The 22500-nt window shown below is 43.4% G+C and overlaps 1 protein-coding gene across 1 annotated transcript in view; it reads right to left on the reverse strand.

Moving 5' to 3' along the window:
- Positions 1–1263: 1263 nt before the first annotated feature.
- The window catches only part of gpr176 (G protein-coupled receptor 176), a 40120-nt gene continuing 18883 nt past the window's right edge, over positions 1264–22500 (reverse strand). Inside the window, exons 2-3 of the mRNA XM_061886194.1 lie at positions 17563–17815; positions 1264–6794 (exon numbers count right to left, since the gene is read on the reverse strand). Coding sequence (XP_061742178.1) covers positions 5594–6794; positions 17563–17815 — 1454 coding nt within the window. The 3' untranslated portion in view covers positions 1264–5593. The remainder of the gene's footprint in view (positions 6795–17562; positions 17816–22500) is intronic.

Here is a 22500-nt window from a genome sequence, read left to right on the forward strand (position 1 = left end):
AGACTGCAAAGTCTGGAGCAAAACGTAGCTTTTTGAGAGCTTGTAAAAACATTAAAACCTTTGTCAACTCTGCCCAACTGGCTTCCAGCGTGTGTATCCGTGAGACCGCAAGTACGCGACTCTTACAAATGTATGTGTTGTACTTATAACGCACCATGCAAATTTGGATATGTTGAAATCGCCATATAAAATTGCTAATGCTAATAAGTAGCAAATCAATAGCGCAGTTTTGGAAGAGTGTCCTTACTTTAGTTGCGTTTTTTGTTTTTTAAAGCAAATTGCTTTTTTTGGCTTTGAAAGTTGCAACATTACGCAAAGGTAGTTAGGCTGCGTCCGCTCTCAGTGCTTCTGGAGTGATCACCAACTGCCCAAATGCAAAGAGCCGGGAAAGTCGGCAATCAGGCGGGATTTTCACGCGCAACCCAGGTACATGAATCGGTGCCCAGTGGGAGTGCTGGGATTTGGTCTGTGCCATAAAAGTACCGGATTCCTCTAATGCAGGGGTGTCCAAACGTTTTGACTTATGGGGCCTTATTTGGCAAAAAAATTTAGGCTGGGGCCTGACGATGAGATGGCGACTTGTCCAGGGTGTACAGCTGATATATGCTCCGGTAGAAAATGTATATATGTATATATATATATATATATATATATCATATTTGTAATAAATCAGAATTATCAAGCACCTAAAATGCAACAAACATTGAAAGAGTGTGGAGAGAGAGTTTTAAATTTTCCCATCATGCACTCTACTGGATTTAAATGGGTGTAGTTTTGAATTTGTTTACGGTGTTTGAACTTTTTTTCCTAATATCCACAAAGTTAAGTGAGCAGGTTGTGTTGTGTGACCATGTGTGTTGACCTTTATGTTAGTTGTATTGAGGTTTTTTCGCACCATGACTAGGTAAGGTTGTTTGGATTGTGTCATATATATATTGTCATGGGTCATTGATCGGAATTACTCATGTTGACCACAAAATGGCAGCAAACATGTAGCATTCAGGAACCGCCGGGTATTTAAGATTAATTTGAAAGCACTCCGATGCTTTGTTGAACTCATGGGTCAAATTGAAATGGTTGGCGGGCCGTACATGGCCCGCGAGCCGTAGTTTAGACACACCTGCTTTAATGTTCACGAAACCTTTACTTTTGCCTTCTTCTTGACACGTTAGTGGCACCAATGGATACTGTTCAATCAGGAGAGAAAGATCTGATAACAGCATGCAGCCCGAGCGGGACGTTATGCAGGTACTTTGTGGGCATAGCAAAGGGCTTGTGGGAAACCCTGCAGGGGAGGTGGGGAGGATTACGGCCTGATAAATATTTGAAGTGTTGATCAGCCACGGATTCAAGTTGAGACGTTGCTATGGAGACACAAGCAATAGTAACAAGGATAGATTGGTTACTACAAAAATTCCCTTCAATTGACTCGACAGAACCGGAATTTGCCATTTCCTTTATCTGTATTTCCATAATGTACATAAGCATCCTTGTATGGACAATAGGTACAACATGACAAGAAATAGGAAACAGTGACACATTATAACAGCAGTCATTTAAAAAAATGTTTTGTTCAACTGTCTCGCTATTATCAAAATGGTGAAATTACAAATATCTTACATTATCCATCACAGTGACTGGGTTTTTTGTACACTTTGATTGTATTGAATTGCTGAGCACGGCGTAATAATAAGCACCACAAAATGTTTTCAAGTGCATTTCACGAACTACAGTGCTGCTTTCCACATGTTTTAAAGGTAAATTAGTGAAGAATAAAAAAGTTGCATTTTTTTTTTCCCCGAAATAAACCACTAAATTTGTGCAAGTGTCGATTTAGATTAATCACACCTCTAAATTTGGAATAATCATGATTAATCATAATAAATGACGTGCATTCAAGTAACACATTTTAAAAATGTATGACAATTTGACAATAAAATGTGCATGTATCAAAATATGTTTTTTTTTTAAGTTAATTTTAACTACGCAAGAAAGTCATTTAGTGTGGTTAATCAGGATTAATCCATTTTTTTTTTAAATGTGATTAATCTGATTTAAAACAATCATTTGGCAGCATTGTTCATCTGGGTTTTATAAATGATTCAGGCCATACTTTTATTGTAATAATCGCTAATGGGATTTTAGATCAAGCTAAATGTGCATTCAAAAAACACATTTGAAATTGTGCCTGTATGACAATTTGACAATAACATTTGCATTAAAGTTAAAATATATGTCTTAATAAAGTTAATTTCAACTATTCAAGAAAGTTATTTACTGTGATTAATCATGATTAATCCAAATTTTACAAATGTGATTATTCTGATTTTTAAAAAAATCATTTGACCGCATTGCTTTAAACATAACTATGTTGAAAATAACATGATTAATCTTGGTTCAAATTGATTGTAATAATCGCTGACGGGATTTTAGACAAAACTGTTGAGAAAATAAAAGTGCATTTAAGAAACACATTTAAAAATGTTCCTTGTATGACAATTTGACAATAAAATGTGCATTTGTGTGAAAATCATGTGTCCTTTTTTAAATTAATTTCAGTTATGCAAGAAATTTGTTTAATGTGATTAATCATGTTTAAACAAAATAAAAAATAAAAATGTATCAATCTGATTTTAAACATGAATCATTTGACAGCATTGCTTTAAACTTAACTACGTTAAACATAACGATTAATCTTGGTTTAAATTTATTGTAATAATCGCCGACAAGATTTTAGATAAAACTCTTGGCGAGGTTTGAGAAAATAAATGTGAATTTAAGAAACACATTTAAAAATGATCCTGTATGACAATTTGACAATAAAATGTGCATTTGTGTGAAAATGTGTGTCTTTTTTTTAAAGTTGATTTCAACTATGCAAGACAGTCGTTTAATGGGATTAATCATGATTAATCAAAACTAAAAAAATGTTTTGATTAATCTGATTTTAAACAATCATTTGACAGCATTGCTTTAAACATAACTATCTTAAACATAACACGATTAATCTTCGTTTCGTTTTATTGTAATAATCGCTGACAGGATTTTAGATAAAACTGTTGACAAGTTTTTAGAAAATAAATGTGCATTTAGGAAACACATTTAAAAATGTTCCTATATGACAATTTGACAATAAAATGTGTATGTGTGTCAAAATATGTTTTTTTTTAGTTAATTTCAACTGTGCAAGAAGGTCATTTACTGTGATTAATCATGATTAATCAACATTTTGAAAATATGATTATTCTGATTTAAAACAATCGTTTAGCGGCATTTTTAATCTGGGTTTATACATGGTTCAGGCGATAATTTTATTGTAATAATCGCTGGTTGGATTTTAGATGTCCTTTTTAAAGTTAATTTCAACTACGCAAGCAATTATTTTACTGTAATTAATCACGAATAATCAACATTCAAAAATGCGATTAATCTGATTTAAAACCGCTGTTTGTGACAGCCCTCCCTTAAACATAACTATGTTAAACATGACGCAATTCATCTTCGTTTATACATGATTTCGCCGTTAGTTTTATGATATCAATTGCAAATTGTATTTTAGGTAACACTGTTGACAAGTTTTTCACAAAATACATTCAAGTATTACATTTTTTTTTTTTATTTAAAAAATGTTTGTGTATGACATTCTGACAATAAAATTTAATTTCTGTCCAAACGTGTCCTTTTTATAGTTAATTTAAAATATGCAATACAGTAATTGATATTAATCGTGATTATTGAAAATAAATGACGTGCATCTAAAAAATGTTTGTGTATGACATTCTGACAATAAAATTGCATTTTTGTCCAAATATTTTTGTCTTTTTTTATAGTTAATTAAAATTATTTGACTGTGATTAATCAAGATTAATCAAAATAAATGACCTGCATTTAAAAATGTTTGTGTATGACTTTCTGATGATAAAATTGCATTTCTGGCCAAAAATTTTAGTTATTTTAAAGTTAATTTAAATTATGCAAGCCAGTAATTGACTGTGTTTAATCACGATTAATCAAAATAAATGATGTGCATTTAAAGGTGTTTGTGCATGACATTCTGATGGTAAAATTACATTTCTGGCCAAATATCTTAGTTATGTTATCGTTAAATTATATTATGCAAGCCAGTAATTGACTGTAATTAATCACGATTAATCAGAAAATGATGTGCATTTAAAAATGTTTATGTACGACATTCTGATGATAAAATTGCATTTCCCTCCAAATGTGTGTCTTTTTTTAAAGTTAATTTAAATTATGCAAAACAGAAATTGACTGATTAATCAAGATTTATCAACATAAATGATGTGCATTTAAAAATGTTTATGTATGACATTCTGATGATAAAACTGCATTTCAGTCCAAATGTGTCTTTTTTTTATAGTTAATCTAAATAATGCAATACAGTAATTGGCTGTGTTTAATCACGATTAATCAAAACAAATAACGTGAATTTGAAAATGTTTGTGCGTGACATTCTGACGGTAAAATTTCATTTCTGGCCAAATATTAGAGTTATGTTATAGTTAATCTAAATTATGAAAGCCAGTAATTGACTGTAATTAATTATGATTAATCAAATAAATTATGTGCATCTAAAAATGGTTGAGTCACTAGAGAAAAGCGCTATATAAATATAATTCACTTAAGTTCATTCTGATGATAAAATTGCTTTTTTTCCCAAATGTGTGTCTTTTTTTTATATAGTTAATTTAAATTATGCAATACAGTAACTGACTGATTAGTCACGATTAATCAAAATAAATGACGTGCATTTAAAAATGTTTGTGCATGAGATTCTGACGATAAAATACAATTTTCGTCCAAATATTTGTGCCTTTTTTATACTTCATTTTAATTATGAAAGTGTTATGATCCGCTGCCCGGATCATATTTTGATTAAGATTTTTTAGTCTTTTTGTGTTTTCTGTTAGTTTTGGACTCCTTCGGCTTTTGTTTGTGCACCTCTCAGTTTGGTTTCCATGGTTACTCATTATTTCCACCTGCCGCCTGTTCAGAACGTGCACCTGTCTTGTGATTGCTGTCTTTATTTAAGCCTGCCTTCTCCGTTCATTCAGTCTTGCTTCCTAATTTGCCATACGCAACAAGTGACAACGTTTGTTCTCGGTTCTGTTTATCCTAGCTTCCATGCTAAGGCCCTTTAGTGTTTCCTAGCTTCCATGCTAGCTCTTTTGGTTTCGTCTAAGTCCGTTTTATTTAACTTCCTACCTGGACGCTGTGTCCAAAGCCTGTCTGCATCCTTGGGAGAACGAAACCCGCATCACCATCCGACCAACTCGTCACAGAAAGCCAGTAATTGGCTGATTAATCATGATTAATCAAAACTCAAAAGTGTGATTAATCTGATTTAAGACAATGGTTTGATGGCACTCGTTAAACCAAAACTAAAGTTAGCCTAGCAGATTTGAAAAACAAAGCTGCTAGCCAAGGGGGATCACGCTTGACATGTTGCCAAGGCCCTGATCTCCTGGCTGAGATGCAGTCAACATGTAAACAGGTTTGGTGGGACCAAAGGTCTTAGCTCCATCAACGACATGGCCTCCATGTGATGAGTCCAGAGTCCACTACAGTCCGCTCACGGGTCCACGGCAGAAATAGTACTGACTTTGTTATTCCTGCTGATCCGACGCTCGGGCCGCGGTCTGGGCAGCTTGGTCTGGATCAGCTCCTCAGGGGTGTTCCCCAAAGGAGGCAGGAGCCTCTTCTTGCTGTTCCTGGTCTCAGGTAACCACTGAGGCGGCAGCTCGAAGGGTCCGAACCCAAACTGCGTGGGGTCTTCCGTCTCCGGAAGCGAAGCCGGCGCCACCTGCGACGACGACGTATAAGCGCACCCGTGGGCCGGAGAGGAGCGCAACGCCGTGGTTGCAGGCGGGCCCTCGTTGGCAAGGCCGCCTCTGTGTCCCTGCAACAGATCGTTTTTGGTGATCACTTGCGTTATGAGTCCTTGGAGCCTTGACCCGTTCTTGTGGTCCTCTTTGGGTCCTTCTAGTCCTTCATTTGCTGCATCCTCCTCCTCCTCAGAGGGTCTAAAAATCTGCTGCTGGCCGATGTTGAACATCTCCAGAAGTTGGCTTCCGGAGCGACCTGTTGTCTCCAGTCCTACGGGTTCTCCTATCGCAACCTCCGCCCCGATAGAGGCCAGACCCCCCGTGCTGATCGCGTTACGCCGGCTGTAGCGTTTGTGGACCCGGGAGAGCAGCTCCAGGCAGCTGTGGCGTGCCGAGCGGTTAACAGTCAGGAATAAAAGAGGGTTGGTGAGCAAGGACACCTTCGGTAGCCACAAGGCTGTGAGATACAAGAACACAGGCAGCTCTTTGGGGTCCACCAAAAGGGTGCGATAGACTACCAACGCCCCATAGGGGGTGCTGCAGGCGAAGAAGGCCAGCACTACCGCCAGGAGACTGGTGTGCAACTCCGCTTCTCGCCGCGACACGTACGGGATGGAGATACTGTTCTGCGGCGTCCGCAAGGCCGCGATGATCACCTTCTTCTTCTGGCTGGCACTGAGCGCTCGGCGGATGAGCAGCATGAAGAAGAAGACCAGCGCCAGCGGGAGGATGACGGTGGTGACGTTGTAGATGTACACGTACGCCGCGCGTCCCGGGGAGCCGGCGTGGTCTTCCGCGCAGGACGATGCCACGTACAAGTCCGTCACGTTGGCGACCACAAACACAGGGAGGCTCGCCACCACGCCGTGCAGCCAAATATAGATGACCACATCTCTGGCTCTCGCATCCGAGATCTTCCTCTCTAGCGGGTACAGGACGGAGCAGTATCTGCAGACACAACGGACAATCTCTTGAATCACCAGCATACTTTTATTACACCTACGCTACCTCTCGTTAGTATGAACAAAAGGGATCTAGAGCAGGGGCGCTCACACTTTTTCTGCAGGTGAGCTACTTTTCAATTGACCAAGTCGAGGAGATCTACCTCATTCCTATTTATAATTTATATTTATTTATTTATGAAAGAGACATTTTTGTTAACAAGTTAATGGTGTTTAATGATAATACAAGCATGTTTAACACACATAAATTCCTTTCTTTCATGAAGACAAGAATATAAGTTGATGTATTTGATTCTGATGACTTGCATTCATTGGAATTAGACAGTGGTGCTGATAACGTCCGCATTTTCAAATGGAGGAAAAAAAAAGTCCTCCTTTCTGTCCAATACCACATGAAAGTGGTTGGATTTGGCATCTCATTTGTCCAACTTGCATACTCGTTTTTAAACACTTTGTTATGAGAGTAGCATATGTGTGTGGCCCTTTAATGTCTGGCAGCAGGTGAGTGACGTCAGTGAGTGTGCGGGTGGGCAAGCAAGTGAGAAAGCGGTCGCTGAGGGCGGGGGAGAAATACATTGGCATCAAACTCCGTAGCTTGCTAGCTTGAGCACGCTAGCTTTCTGAGACTCTTATTTTGTTAGCACAGGCAGGATGAAACAGGTCTTTTATGGTGAAGAGAGGAACTGTGCAGTCGGTCTTTATAGTTTTGATAGAGTCTCTAGAAATAAAATGTGTTTCTCTGCGTCCGCCCTGTTAGTGATTGTTTTCTTAAATATGAGCTCGCAGCAGCCAGCGTCATCTCACAAGATCCTCGGGTGCCGAGAATGTCAAACAACTGACGAAAGTGAAGTCTTGGTATGATTGATGATTGCTCATTTTTATGTATATTTTTTAATGCCTGGCTTGAGATGGACTGACACACCCTCCGAGATCGACGTAATGGGCACCCCTGATCTAGAGAAAGACAAAAAACTATAGTCATCTCAAATTGCAACTTTAGAGTGAAAACATATGGAATCACTCAATTGTGAGGAACAAGTAATGGAATCACCCTGTACATTTTCACTTTTCAAAGCGTTTGATTGATTGATTGAAACTTTTAGTAGTAGATTGCATAATACAGTACATATACCGTACCAGTGACGTGCCTCACCTGCCACCAGGTGGCTTAACCATGAGATGTTCCAAAACGAAGTAATAAAATAAAATAAGTTTTAATATATCTCTTTTGGTTTATGCTTTTGGTGTGGTTGCTGTATATTTTGATCATTTTCATGGTCAAAATCGCGGAATTTCCATGTTTCCTGATCAAAACAATGCAGCAGATGAGAAGTGAGGCCTCCACGGCTACACACAGTGTGTATTGGGCATGTGCGTGCGAGGGGGCGCATGAATGTTGCCACGTGGAAAAGGCAGGTCTTGAGGCAGCAAGTACCTGTGCCTCAAGGTAGGGGGCGATATATTGTCAAGTTGCAGTTCAATGCCTCAGCAGTACTCTGACTCGCCACACTGGGAGAAGTGGGGGCGCTCAAGCTAGCAGACACATGTCTCTCCAGCGGAAGCCAGACTTTTTTTTCTTTTCTTTTTTTTTTTAACTGTATTTATAATAAACATGGGATTTTAGGGCTTCACGGTGGCAGAGGGGTTAGTGCGTCTGCCTCACAATACGAAGTTCCTGCAGTCCTGGGTTCAAATCCAGGCTCGGGATCTTTCTGTGTGGAGTTTGCATGTTCTCCCCGTGACTGCGTGGGTTCCCTCCGGGTACTCCGGCTTCCTCCCACCTCCAAAGACATGCACCTGGGGATAGGTTGATTGGCAACACTAAATTGGCCCTAGTGTGTGAATGTGAGTGTGAATGTTGTCTGTCTATCTGTGTTAGCCCTGTGATGATGTGGCGACTTGTCCAGGGTGTACCCGCCTTCCGCCCGAATGCAGCTGGGAAAGGCTCCAGCAACTCCCCGTGACCCCAAAAGGGACAAGCGGTAGAAAATGGATGGATGGATGGATGTCTTGAAAACAGAACATGAAAAACCAAAAAATTAAAGAACAAATGGACAGAAACTGGAGTCACCGTCTGTGACCGACGTGTAAGAAAGCGCCTAAAGAGAATTGATTTAAATACAGAAAAACTAAACGAAAGCCATCATTAAAACCTAAAAAGAGGAAAAAGAAGGTTCCTTGGGAATCCAAAGAGGTTCATTAGGTCATATGAAAACCTCTGAGGAAAGCAAACGTAGAAATCGAAACCGTCAGGAATGGAAAAAAACACACAGGTCTGGCTTTAAGAATAACAACATTGCATAGGGTTCCAATGGGCTAAGGAAAAGGAATAATGGACTAAGGATTATTGGATGAAAGTCATATTCAGGGATGAATCGCAAATATGCATTGGAACGTTTGTTCGGTGTCGTTCCAATGAGATTTATGAAGACGACCGCTTGAAGAAAACATGCACATTTCCACAGTCATTGACGATCTGGGGCTGCACGGCAGGTAATGCCACCGGGGAGATGGCTGCCATGGCATCTTCAATAAATTCACAAGTTTATTTTACCATTTTGGACACTTTTCTTTTTCCAATAATCAAAAACGATGATGAAATTATTTTCAAGATGATAATGCATCTTACAAAAAGTGTGAAAACGGTGAAAAGTTTCCTTGAAGAAAGGTACATAAGGTCAATCTCATGGCCTGGAAGAAAATGTTCCATGACAAGACTCCAACTTGCAAAGCTGAACGGACAACATCAATTAGAGACAGTTGGAGCACGATTAATAAAGAGTTCTATTTGTCACTCGTTAAGTCGTTAAGTTCATGCCTCAGAGACTCCAAGCCGTTGTAAAAGCCAAAGGTTTGTGCAACAAGGTGTTGTGTTGCAGTGTTTCTTGTTTGTTTGATTGTCATTATTGATATCGTTGATCGATGAGCCTGAATTTTTCACACGTGCTGCACGAAAATACAAGGGATGTCCGATAATATCGGCCAAGAAATGCTTTAAAATGTAATATATGTAAAATGTATAACTTTTAAAAACGCCGCTGTGTACACGGACGTAGGGAGAAATACAGAGCACCAATAAATCTTAAAGGCACTGCCTTTGCGTGCCGGCCCAGTCACATAATATCTACGGCTTATCACACCCACACACAAGTGAATGCAAAGCATACTTGGTCGACAGCCATACAGGTCACAATGAGGGTGGCCGTATAAACAACTTTAACACTGTTAGAAATATGCGCCACACTGTGAACCCACACCAAATAAGAATGACAAACACATTTCGGGAGAACATCCGCACCGTAACACAACATACCCAGAACCCCTTGCCGCACTAACTCTTACCGGGACGCTACAATATACACCCCCCGCCCACCTCAACCTCCTCATGCTCTCTCAGGGAGAGCATGTCCCAAATTCCAAGCTGCTGTTTTGAGGCCTGTTAAAAAAAATGATGCACTTTGTGACTTCAATAATAAATATGGCAGTGCCATGTTGGCCTTTTTTTTTTCCATAACTTGAGTTGATTTATTTTGGAAAACCTTTTTACAATGTTTAATGCATCCAGCGGGGCATCACAACAAAATTAGGCATAATAATGTGTTAATTCCAAGACTGTATATATCGGTATCGGTTGATATCGGAATCGGTAATTAAGAGTTGGACAATATCGGAATATCGGCAAAGAGCCATTATCAGACATCTCTACAAAATTCCAAACACTCCTTGACATCTTTGTGGAAAAGAGGCGATTGTGAATGAGTAAATAATGTCTAAGTAGCACAGGACTTTGACAAATACCTTCAAATCAGGGGTCTCAAACTCAATTCACCTGGGGGCCACTGGACGCAGAGTCTGGGTGAGGCTGGGCCGCAAGTAAAGATTTCTTAAAAAAAAACGTTGCATACTCCTCTGCATGTCTAGTTGTATAATGACGTTTCAAATTGTATCCCCTGTGCACCGCAACTTTCTCTGTGCAAATAAGACACGTCGGGGTTCACCTGTGCTCAACAAAGAAATATTGCACCTCCCACTTTTCCTGGAATTGTATTTTAGATCGGGGACAACATGGAGAAAAATACACCCCCTATTTGGCCAGACTGGTAAAATCACGGCATGATAACTTAAAAATAAAGACAACTTCAGACGGTTTTCATTGTTTAAGAATAAAACAAGTACATGTATAAATCATAATGTTGTTGAGACCTGCACCTGGGGATAGGTTGATTGGCAACACAAAATTTTTGATTGATTGATTGATTGAAACTTTTATTAGTAGATCGCACAGTTCCGTACATATTCCGTACAATTGACCACTAAATGGTAACACCCGAATAAGTTTTTCAACTTGTTTAAGTTAGGGTCCATGTTAAATTGGCCCTAGTGTGTGAATGTGATTGTGAATGTTGTCTATATATCTGTGTTGGCCCTGCAATGAGATGGCTGATTGTCCAGGGTGTACCCCGCCTTCCGCCCAATTGCAACTGAGATAGGCTCCAGCACCCCCCGCGAAAAAGGGACAAACTGGAGCCAAAAGGGACAAACTGTAGAAAATGGATGGATGTCTTTGCTCATCACGAACCTTTTTTCTTCACTGAAGGCTTTGAAAAAGACATGTTTGAGGTTGTGGAATATATTTGTATTTAGCCAACGCACGTAGAATAACGTTATTTCCGCAATGTGTGTCGTTCCGCTTTTCCTCCCTACAGCAACACGGCAGTCGGCGGATAATAGCCGGGAAAGTACCGGGATAGCGAGCGCAAAAAAGTGACGGCTCCCGGAGTGTTATCCGGCAGCATATAGAAATATAATTAGTGTTCATCGTGTGAGGCAATGCAAATTAAACAATAAAAAAAACAAATAACGGTTTGAATTGGTCCAGGTTATCGGGGACTGTTATAACTGACGGACAGGTGTTGCAGTGTGACTGCAGCCAGGCACGTAAGAAAACCCTCGTCTCCATGGCAACGTCTCTGTCGGTTTCACTCACTTGCCGCTTTTCCACTAATGCAGGGCTAGGCAACCCAGAACGTTGAAAGATCCATTTTGGACCCAAATAACAACGCTGTCAAGCGCCATTCATACAAAACTTGCGGGCCGCGCTAACATTAAACTTTCATATTAAGGTGGGGGCCGCAAAAAAAACGCCAATTGCGGCCCGCATGTCTGAGACCCCTTCATTAAATAGACTCCCCTTTTAGACCAGTTGATCTGCCGTCTCTTTTCTGCTCTTCCCACCCTCTCCTGCGTGGAGAGGTTGTTAGGTGACCACAGATGATGCGCTGCAAGCTGTTCAAAGTCGAGACCCAGGGTGGACCACTCATCTGTGCATCAGTTGGGGACGTCTCTGCGCTGCTGAATTGTCTCCAATCAAGATGATCCCCTGCTGGCCCCACTATGGACTGGACTCTCACAATATTAACTAGATCCACTCCACGTCCATTGCACCAGTCGCCCAGAGGGGAATGGGGTTTCCACATGTGCGGTCCCCTCCAAGGTTTCTCATTGTATCTTATTGGGTTACGTTTTTTTCTTGCCCTGATGTGGCTTGTACAGCCCTTTGAGACACTCATGATTAAGGGCTATATCAATAAACTTTGATTGATGTACAGTCGGTGTTTACAGTCATCACATGGAAAGAGTACAGACAAGTGATGTTCACACATGAAACACGGAAAAGCAGCCTAGGCCATATCTGCACCCCAGATCATAAACATGTAAACCACGGGTCTCAGACACGCGGCCCACGGGGCAATTGCGGCTCGCGAGACGTTATTTTGCGGCCCCTACCTTAATATGAAAGTTTAATGTTAGTGTGCCCCGCAAGTTTTTTTTTTTTTCCAAGATGGCGCTGCTGTAGTGGCTGCTGTAGGCAGGAGCTCTGTGCTCTTGTGTCATCCTTTTGTGTTTCCCTCTTGTTTTCATGTCTTATTATATTTTTTTGCCTTTTGGTCCGGGACCCTTTGGGACTGTGTGACAAGGGGTGCCACTTTCGTGACCTCTGTGGTGCTTTTTTTTTTGTGGACTTCTGGATCTGCCTCCCGGGAGCCTTTTGGCCATGGAGACCAGCTGCTGGGTGTCTGCCACACCAGAGTCGGTTTGGAGGGACTGGAAGAGATGCGGATGAGGGGACAGGACTGCAGAGTTTGGAGAGACTGGAGGAAGTGCGGATGAGGGGACAGGACTGCAGAGTTTGGAGGGACTGGAGGAGGTGCGGATGAGGGGACAGGGCTGCGGAGCTAGCACTGAGCGCTGGGACGGAGAGGCTTCGTGGTGTCTTGGCTGGGTGAGCAGGTGTCGGACACCTCAGTCACCTTGGACGTATCCTCGCTCATCCATGCGGACTGGACACAGGCCGAAAATGGAGTCGGCTGTCTTGGTTGCTTTGTTGGGTCTGCTCCTGTCTCTGGCCATGCTCCCTCCACCCCAGCGAACGATGGCCCTGGAACACCCCAGAGGCCACCACAGTGGATATGTTTCTTTTACTTTTTATTCATTGCTGTATGTAGAAGTGTCTGGTTGTATCTGCTGCTTTAATGTCTTTAATGTCCTCTGTGTTCTTTGATGTTTGATGTTTCCCTCTTACACACATGGAAGAGGGATGTGTACTATGGCTATGAGTTGTTGTTTTTTCCCTTGGCCTCAGTCTGCACCTCCTCTCAAGGGCCCAGGCTAAGACCGATTTTTTTATTTTATTTTAACCTTCTATTTTTTTTTCTCCCCCCCACCCATTCCCCACCCCCCTCCTTATTTACCTGTATCTCATCTTTTTTGTAAGGGGCGCTGGAAGCCGGCAGACCCGTCAGCGATCCTGTTCTGTCTCCCTGTAATGTTTGTCTAAACTTGAATGGGATTGTGCTGAAAATTTTAATTTTCCTGAAGGAACTCTCCTGACGGAATAAATAAAGTACTATCTATCTAATCTAAAGTTTTATATGAATGGGGCTCGACAGCAGTTAGTTATTTGGGTCCAAAATGGCTCTTTCAACGTTTTGGGTTGCCTACCCCTGCGTTAGTGGAAAAGCGGTAAATGAGTGAAAACCACAGAGACGTTGCCATGGAGACGATGGTTTTCTTACGTGCCTGGCTGCAGTCACACCGCGATGTTCGTCAGTAATAACAGTCCCTGATAACCTGGACCAATTCAAACCGTTATTTGTTTTTTCAATTGTTTAATTTGCATGGCCTCACACGATGAACACTACATATATTTCTATATGACGTCGGATAACACTCCGGGAGCCGTCACTTTTTTGCGCTCGTTACCCCGGTACTCTTATCCACCGACCGTCGTGTTGCTTTAGGGAGGAAAAGCGCAACGACACACATTGCAGAAATAACATTATTTTCGGTGCGTCAACTAAATACACATATATTCCACAATAAAGCCTGCAGTGATGAGAAAGGTTCGTGATGAGCAAAGACAATTCCAGGAAAAGTAGGAGATGCAATATTTATTTGTTGAGCACAGGGGCACCTCGACATGTCTTATTTGCACAGAGAAAGTTGTGGTGCACAAGGGATACAATTTGAAACGTCATTATACCACTAGACATGCTGAGGAGCATGCAAAAAAAATTTTAAGAAATATTTTCTCGCGGCCCAGCCTCACCCAAACTCTGCATCCAGTGGCCCCCAGGTAAAGTGAGTTTTAGACCCCAGATGTAAACTGTCTCTCATCCCCTCGTCTTTGGAAGCTAAATCCATGGTGAAGCACTGGACTGTCTCTTTAAATGCTCTCACAAGAACCACCGTGGCACACTCATGATAGCTGGGGTATGTGAATAAATCATGCACTGTTTGGATAGCGGCCCGATTTATTCTACCTTCCTGCAGTTTTGAGGTGAACAGACGGAAGAAAAAAAACATTTGCACACAATATTGCAGTCTAAAACAGCACATTTGTCAATACAAAGAAGTACAAAATAATCATAGTTGCATATTAACTATGCGCACAAAATATCCAAGCATACTACAAAGTATTCAGCAACAAACCTACTGGGTCATTAATGAATCATTGTGCCCTTTAGGTGTCGCCAAAAACAATTACCACTCCACTTCAATTTAAAGACAGCACAGGTCTGCCTAGGTCAGTGTTTTATCATATCGACCATTGTTCTCGGAGTAATTTCACTTGATCAAACCGTTTTCTAATAGTCCACACTTCAAGGACTGTATCCCCTGCAGACTGTGTTGTTCTATATTGTAGGAACCAGAAGTTTAATAGAAGTTTAGTAGAAGCATTTAGGTCTCACCTTAAAACTCATTTGTATACTCTAGCCTTTAAATAGACTCCCTTTTTAGACCAGTTGATCTGCCGTTTCTTTTCTTTTTCTTCTATGTCCCACTCTCCCTTGTGGAGGTGGTCCGGTCCGATCCGGTGGCCATGTACTGCTTGCCTGTGTATCGGCTGGGGACATCTCTGCGCTGCTGATCCGCCTCCGCTTGGGATGGTTTCCTGCTGGCTCCGCTGTGAACGGGACTCTCGCTGCTGTGTTGGATCCGCTTTGGACTGGACTCTCGCGACTGTGTTGGATCCATTATGGATTGAACTTTCACAGTATCATGTTAGACCCGCTCGACATCCATTGCTTTCCTCCTCTCCAAGGTTCTCATAGTCATCGTCACCGACGTCCCACTGGGTGTGAGTTTTCCTTGCCCTTATGTGGGCCTACCGAGGATGTCGTAGTGGTTTGTGCAGCCCTTTGAGACACTAGTGATTTAGGGCTATATAAGTAAACATTGATTGATTGATTGATTGAATAACGGAAAGAGACAGCCCCTTTTGTGTGGATGAGTGTGGGTGGGGGGAGGGAAGTTTTTTGGGTTGGTGCACTGGTTAAGTGTGTCTTCTGTTTTTTATGTTGATTTAATAAAATGAAGTAGAAATAATAATAATAAAAAAATTAAAAAAATAAAAAATATTACACACTACAAAATCATACAAGTATGTAAAATGATTTTTGCTGATATCGTATCGGATTGATATCAGTATAATCGTGGCCACAAAGTGTGGTCTAACTCATGACGCAGTAAGTTGAATGATACAGACATGTTTGTTACCGGATCCTTTCTAATACACTTCTGCCTTGAAGCCATTGTCCATTCATCTAATTTTCTACCGATTGTCCCTTTTGGGTCGCGGGGTGGTGGTGGTCGGGGCGGGTGGGGGTGTTCGCTGGAACCTATCTCAGCTACATTCGGGCAAAAGGCAGGGTACACCCTGGACAAGTCGACACCTCGTCACAGGGCCAACACAGATAGACGGACAACATTCTAAACTTTCCTGTGATAAAATGGCAACCAAGGTGATCAAAAAGGTCAACCAAAGAACGAGATTCCTCTACAGAATCTCCTCTCTGGTCAACAAAAGCACCTTGAGGATTCTAGCGGGAACTCTCATTCAACCCTTCTTCGATTACGCTTGCACCTCCTGGTACCCCAGCACCTCCAAAACCCCTCAAATCTAGACTCCAAACATCCCAGAATAAACTAATCCGGTTACTTTTAGACCTCCACCCCAGATCACACCTCAATCCAACCCACTTCTCCAAAGTGGGCTGGCTCAGGGTGGAGGACAGAGTAAAACAACTTGCACTGAGCCTAGTCTATAAAATCCGCTACACCTCCTTCATACCGAAGTACATGTCAAATTACTTCCTTAACGTAAATGACCGCCATAACCACAACACCAGGGGGAGCTCCACAAACCACGTTAAACCCAGATTTCGATCTAACAAAGGTCTTAACTCATTCTCTTTTTATGCCACATCAATGTGGAATGCACTCCCAACAGGTGTAAAAGTAAGTGCATCTCTATATTCCTTCAAAACCGCTCTAAAACAACACCTCCAGGCAACTTCAACACTTTACTAATACCCTCCTCCATTCACATCCCATCTCCCCGGATTACAAACAACCTAATGTAAATAATCAAATGTACTTCTAATGTATATACTGTACTTGTTCTTATGCTATCTGAACTCACTATGTTCTCTACTGGCTGTACATATCCTACTAAATAAGACCTACACTGTTTCAATGTCCACATTTCTCTGTTGATGCAATTGTTGATGACGGAAGTTCTGATATCAACCAAAGCTCCTCATTCCACCCCCTGGATTGTAAATAATGTAAATAATTCAATGTACATACTATGATGATTAACTTGTGTGATGACTGTATTATGCTGATAGTATATATTTGTACCATGAATTGATTAACGTGGACCCCGACTTAAACAAGTTGAAAAACTTATTCGGGTGTTACCATTTAGTGGTCAATTGTACGGAATATGTACTGTACTGTGCAATCTACTCATAAAAGTATCAATCAATCAATCATTTCACACTCACATTCACACACTAGGGCCAATTTAGTGTTGCCAATCAACCTATCCCCAGGTGCATGTCTTTGGAAGTGGGAGGAAGCCGGAGTACCCGGAGGGAACCCACGCAGTCACGGGGAGAACATGCAAACTCCACACAGAAGGATCCCGAGCCCGGGATTGAACCCCAGACTACTCAGGACCTTTGTATTGTGAGGTAGACGCACTAACCCCTCTACGACCGTGCTGCCCATATATAATATAATAATATAATATAATATAATATAATATAATATAATATAATATATATATATCTATATATATATATATATATAGATATATATATATATATATATATAGTATTAATTTTTTTATTTGTTTTTTTCTTTTTTTCTTACATAATTTTTGGGGGGAACCCACATGAACTGACCTGTCTAGCGCAATGGCGCTGAAATTGAGCACGGTGACGGAGCAGAAGAGCTTCTGGAGGAACCTGAAGGCCTTGCAGAGCAGGAACGTGTGAAGCCACCAGCAGCAGCGAGGGCTGGAGCCCAGCGCCACGTCGAAGGGAATGCATGCCAACCCGGCGCAGATGCCCGCGCACGCCAGGTTTTTGATGAAACGATTGGTCACAGACTTGAAGACGTTTGTGGAGCAGGTGCACCACAACACCGTGGCGTTCCCTGTGGGGAGCCGGGAACAAAATCAAGAGCTTTAAAACCGTTGCCAGTGTCCAAACATGCCTGCTGGATCACATTAGTTTGGACAGGACTATTTCGAGCATATTCATGTGGGAAATGGATTTGGATACAGTGCTTCCATCCTAATAAGCTCAAAACTCCATTATGCACAAAGTAGGAAGACTTTGTTTAGAAATGTAGAACTGCAGTACAGTGGAATCTCAATTTATAGACCCCTAAATTTGTGAACTTCTCAATTCACAAACTTTTAAAAGGAGCCAAATATGCCTCCGTGTGAGAACCATGTCTCTGTGTACTAATGCTTCATTCATGCACTCATTTTGTGTCTGGCCTGCAGGCAAAGTTGACTAGTTTCTTCCATTTTGCTAATTCAAGTCCAAAACTTAACAGACCAGCATGGACACGGGGGAGGGAATCATTGTGGAGTTAAAAAAACACACAAAAAAAGACTATTTTCGACAAGTACAAGTATGGAGGAATCGACGAAGCAGGCGTCGTGACACAGCAAGTTTTAATTGTGATGAGACCGGACTTTTCTGGGAAAAGACGCCAAAGCAGACTTATATCACAGTGGCGGAAAAGACTATCTCTCCTCCATGCCCCCTGTGTCTGCTCCTTTCTCGTCAGCTCATCCTTTGCTGATGTTAACTTAAGTGGTTGGGATTTCTGATTGTTTGTGAGGGCACCAAAGGGACTTATGTGTGTTGGCAGAGCAGGGCATACAGGACAGTTCAGCTTGTGTACCAACATAGACTAAAATATGGACTTTTATCGAGGCTGGAACCTATTATTCATATTTAGATTGTTTCTTATGGAGAAATTTGCTTCACTTTACGAACCTTCCGATTTACAAACCCTGTTCAAGAACCAATTAAGTACGTAAGTCAAGGTTCCACTGTAGCAATTCTCCATTTTATTTTGGCGTCAAGCTCCGTGTGACAGATTGGAGTTTTGAATTTGGAATTCCTGTTTTGAGCTTTTATTTTTGTATTCACAAATCTCCCAGATTCGGATAGTTCTAAGTGCAGATAAAATATAGCTTTTACCCCGAATGTTAAAAGGTTGACGAGGCGAGGAGGGAGTGGTCGATCAACAATCACTTTATTACAACGAGCCATAAAACAATCCACAGATGTTCCCCAGAGCGTCTCTCTCTCATGGTATCTTCCCTGTTGGGATGTCGCATGGCTGCAGTTGTGTGTCCCCGAGTATGCAAGAATCCAGGAGAGTTGCGTGGAGGTAAGATGAATTTAATACACAAAAGAAAATAACAAAAGCAAACATAAAGCAGTCGTGCAGATAAACGTTCTCAACATAATATTTATCATCGAGCACTGAGGAGTGCTCGAGTGAAACATAAATAGACACTGGTGTGATTGACAGCAGGTGTGAACCGCTGCCAATCAACGAAAAGAGAAAAATAGTGCTCCGTGAATAAAAACAGGAAATACAACAAAATAAGAGCACTGAACCGGAAGTAAATACAAAAACACAAAAAACTAACAGAAATGAAGTGACACATCGTTACAGGACCTCCCCCTCAAGGAACAGATACCAGATGTTCCCTGGGAAAGAAAAAAAAATGGAAAAAAGTCCAAAATGTAAGGGAGGGTGGAGGGAGGATTTGGTGGAGGGTTGCCAAACCTCGTGTCCCCGCAGCCAGCGAGGGAAAGTCAGGTGGCGGCGCCGCGTAGAGCGCCGCTGGAACTGGCGAGGCGGGCGGCCAGGGAACGGCCAAATCACTGGCCGAAAAAGAGGAGAGTGCGCAGGGCACGGCCACATCCACGGCCGACGTAGAAGCGGGCGCGCTGAAGCAGGCCGGGAAGCAGAAGACGTAACCGGCGGCGTGGAAACCGCAGGCGTCATCAACGGCGTGGAAATGGCAGATGTCATCGGCGGCGTGAAAGCGGCGGATGTCATCGGCGGCGTGAAAGCGGCGGACGTCATCGGCGGCGTGAAAGCGGCGGACGTCATCGGCGGCGTGAAAGCGGCGGACGTCATCGGCGGCGTGAAAGCGGCGGACGTCATCGGCGGCGTGAAAGCGGCGGACGTCATCGGCGGCGTGAAAGCGGCGGACGTCATCGGCGGCGTGAAAGCGGCGGACGTCATCGGCGGCGTGAAAGCGGCAGACGTCATCGGCGGCGTTGAAGCGGCAGGCGTCATCGGAGGCGTGATTGTTGCAGATGTCATCGGCGGCGTGAAAGCGGCAGATGACGCCGGGCGAGGAGCAGCAAATGCTGGCCGAGGAATAGCGGATGCCGGCGGTGACGAAGCCCGGCGTGGTGCTGCTCTTGGCGGCGTTGGGGCTCGGCGTGGAGCCGGCGTTGGGGCTCGGCGTGGAGCCGGCGTTGGGGCTCGGCGTGGAGCCGGCGTTGGGGCTCGGCGTGGAGCCGGCGTAGGGGCTAGGCGTGGAGCCGGCGTAGGGGCTAGGCGTGGAGCCGGCGTAGGGGCTAGGCGTGGAGCCGGCGTAGGGGCTAGGCGTGGAGCCGGCGTTGGGGCTGTGCGAAAACCCGCCAGGCACGTAGATGTCTCCGTGGAAGGAGACGCTTGCGAAGATGACAGCGGTGTGTGCCTGGCTGCACCGCAGTGTATTGTGGGCCCCCCTCCACTAGGCGGCTGCCAGAAACCGTCCACACTTGCGGGAAGACATGCCTGCTCGTCGGAGTCCCCCGGTGCGAAAACCAGGGACGGGCGGGAGGAGGCCAGGAAGAGGGACGAAGACACGTCCCGCGCCGAGTCCCAGCAGGAGGACAAAAGTGACCTCACTGTGGGCTCCACTGGAGCTCTCGGCGATCCAAAAAAGAGAGCGGGAGCTGGCAGAAAGAGCAGCCGGGGAGCAGCCGCTGGAAGCTGCGTAGGAGCAGGGAGAAGCAGCTCAGCAGACGACGGGAAGGATGGCGGCGGCGGACGTGCCGGTCGGAGAGCCGCAGTCGGCGATGGAGCCGCAGGAGCCGCGAGACGTGAAGGAGGAGGTGGGCGCGCCGGTCGGTGAGACGTAGCCGGCAGCGTTGCCGAGAGGAAGGATGGCGGCGGAGGACGCGCCGGTCGGTGAGCCGTAGCCGGTAGCGTTGCCGCGGGAGCCGCGAGGCATGCAGGAAGTGGCGGACGTGCTGGTCGGAGAGCCGTAGCCAGCCGTCGAGCCGAGAGGAAAGATGGCGGCGGGGGACGCGCCGGTCGGAGAGCCGAAGCCGGTGGCGTTGCCGCGGGGAGAGGGTCCGCATCTGTTGGCTGGGACCGCACAAACCTGGCCTTCAAGTCCTCCAGGAATTGTGCGGTCCAGAACGTCGGCTGAGGATTGCCGACAGGGATTCTCGCGAGGACACTTTCTTCTGGCTCGATGATACTGTTGGGATGTCGCATGGCTGCAGTTGTGTGTCCCCGAGTATGCAAGAATCCAGGAGAGTTGCGTGGAGGTAAGATGAATTTAATACACAAAAGAAAATAACAAAAGCAAACATAAAGCAGTCGTGCAGATAAACGTTCTCAACATAATATTTATCATCGAGCACTGAGGAGTGCTCGAGTGAAACATAAATAGACACTGGTGTGATTGACAGCAGGTGTGAACCGCTGCCAATCAACGAAAAGAGAAAAATAGTGCTCCGTGAATAAAAACAGGAAATACAACAAAATAAGAGCACTGAACCGGAAGTAAATACAAAAACACAAAAAACTAACAGAAATGAAGTGACACATCGTTACATTCCCCTCTGTTTTCACCGAGTCACGACGCATTGAAGGACTCTTAGACTGTTGGAAAATAGAATCCTTTCAACACAAGTGCTCAAAACCACATAAAACACATAAAACACACTGGCTGCCTTGGACATTTTATTCAAGCCAGAAAAAGATGACTGACACATTGGCAAATACTGTAAGGATAGGAAAGGTTAATTATCACGGCTATCATTATTATCACGGTATTGTTAAATGTGCTCAAAAACTACTACTAACTTTACTACTACTTCTAATAAACACATTGAAAACTTTTAACCAAGTGTTTTTTTAACTAAAATAAAGAGACACACTGTTAGAAGAGCCACTATTTTTGCATGTTTTGTATTTCTTATGCCTCACTGATAGTGTCTCGTCTTAGTATTTTTGATGTTTATATGACTAATATGTTATTGTTTAAATATCAGTTTGTACCGTAGCCCTGTCAAATTTATTTCAATGAAAAGTGCATAACAAATAAAGTATGTAATGGTTATTTATTATTTTCTGGTGGGTGTTGTGGCATCCTACTCTGTTCGGCGGCTTTTGAACGCACCGAGAAAGCACTTCTGTGTCAATTTCGATCGATCACTCTGTTCTGAGAGAGCACAGAATGTAAGTTCAATGTGCACAATTCAGTATCTTAGTTGCTCAGACAGTAATGCGTTTACCGTCATTTCTGGACTAGGCCACTACATTTTTCCTACGCTTTGAACCCTGCGGCTTATAGACGCTGCCCTGCCCAAGATGGCGGCAAGAGGGCGGAGGATGCGGCGGAGCAGAGAGGCGGGGCTTTCCGCGAGCGACACCGCCACAATTTGACTCAGGTGCGTGGCACACACACCTGCCCACAGTTAACTGATCTCCTCCTGCTGTATAAAAGGGGAGAAAGAGGAGAGATCAAGAGAGGAGTTGGAGAGCCTGCGGGAGCGGATGAAGAGCGAGCGGAGAGA

The sequence above is a fragment of the Nerophis ophidion genome, linkage group LG24, assembly GCF_033978795.1.
Source record: "Nerophis ophidion isolate RoL-2023_Sa linkage group LG24, RoL_Noph_v1.0, whole genome shotgun sequence".
Lineage (NCBI taxonomy): Eukaryota > Metazoa > Chordata > Actinopteri > Syngnathiformes > Syngnathidae > Nerophis > Nerophis ophidion.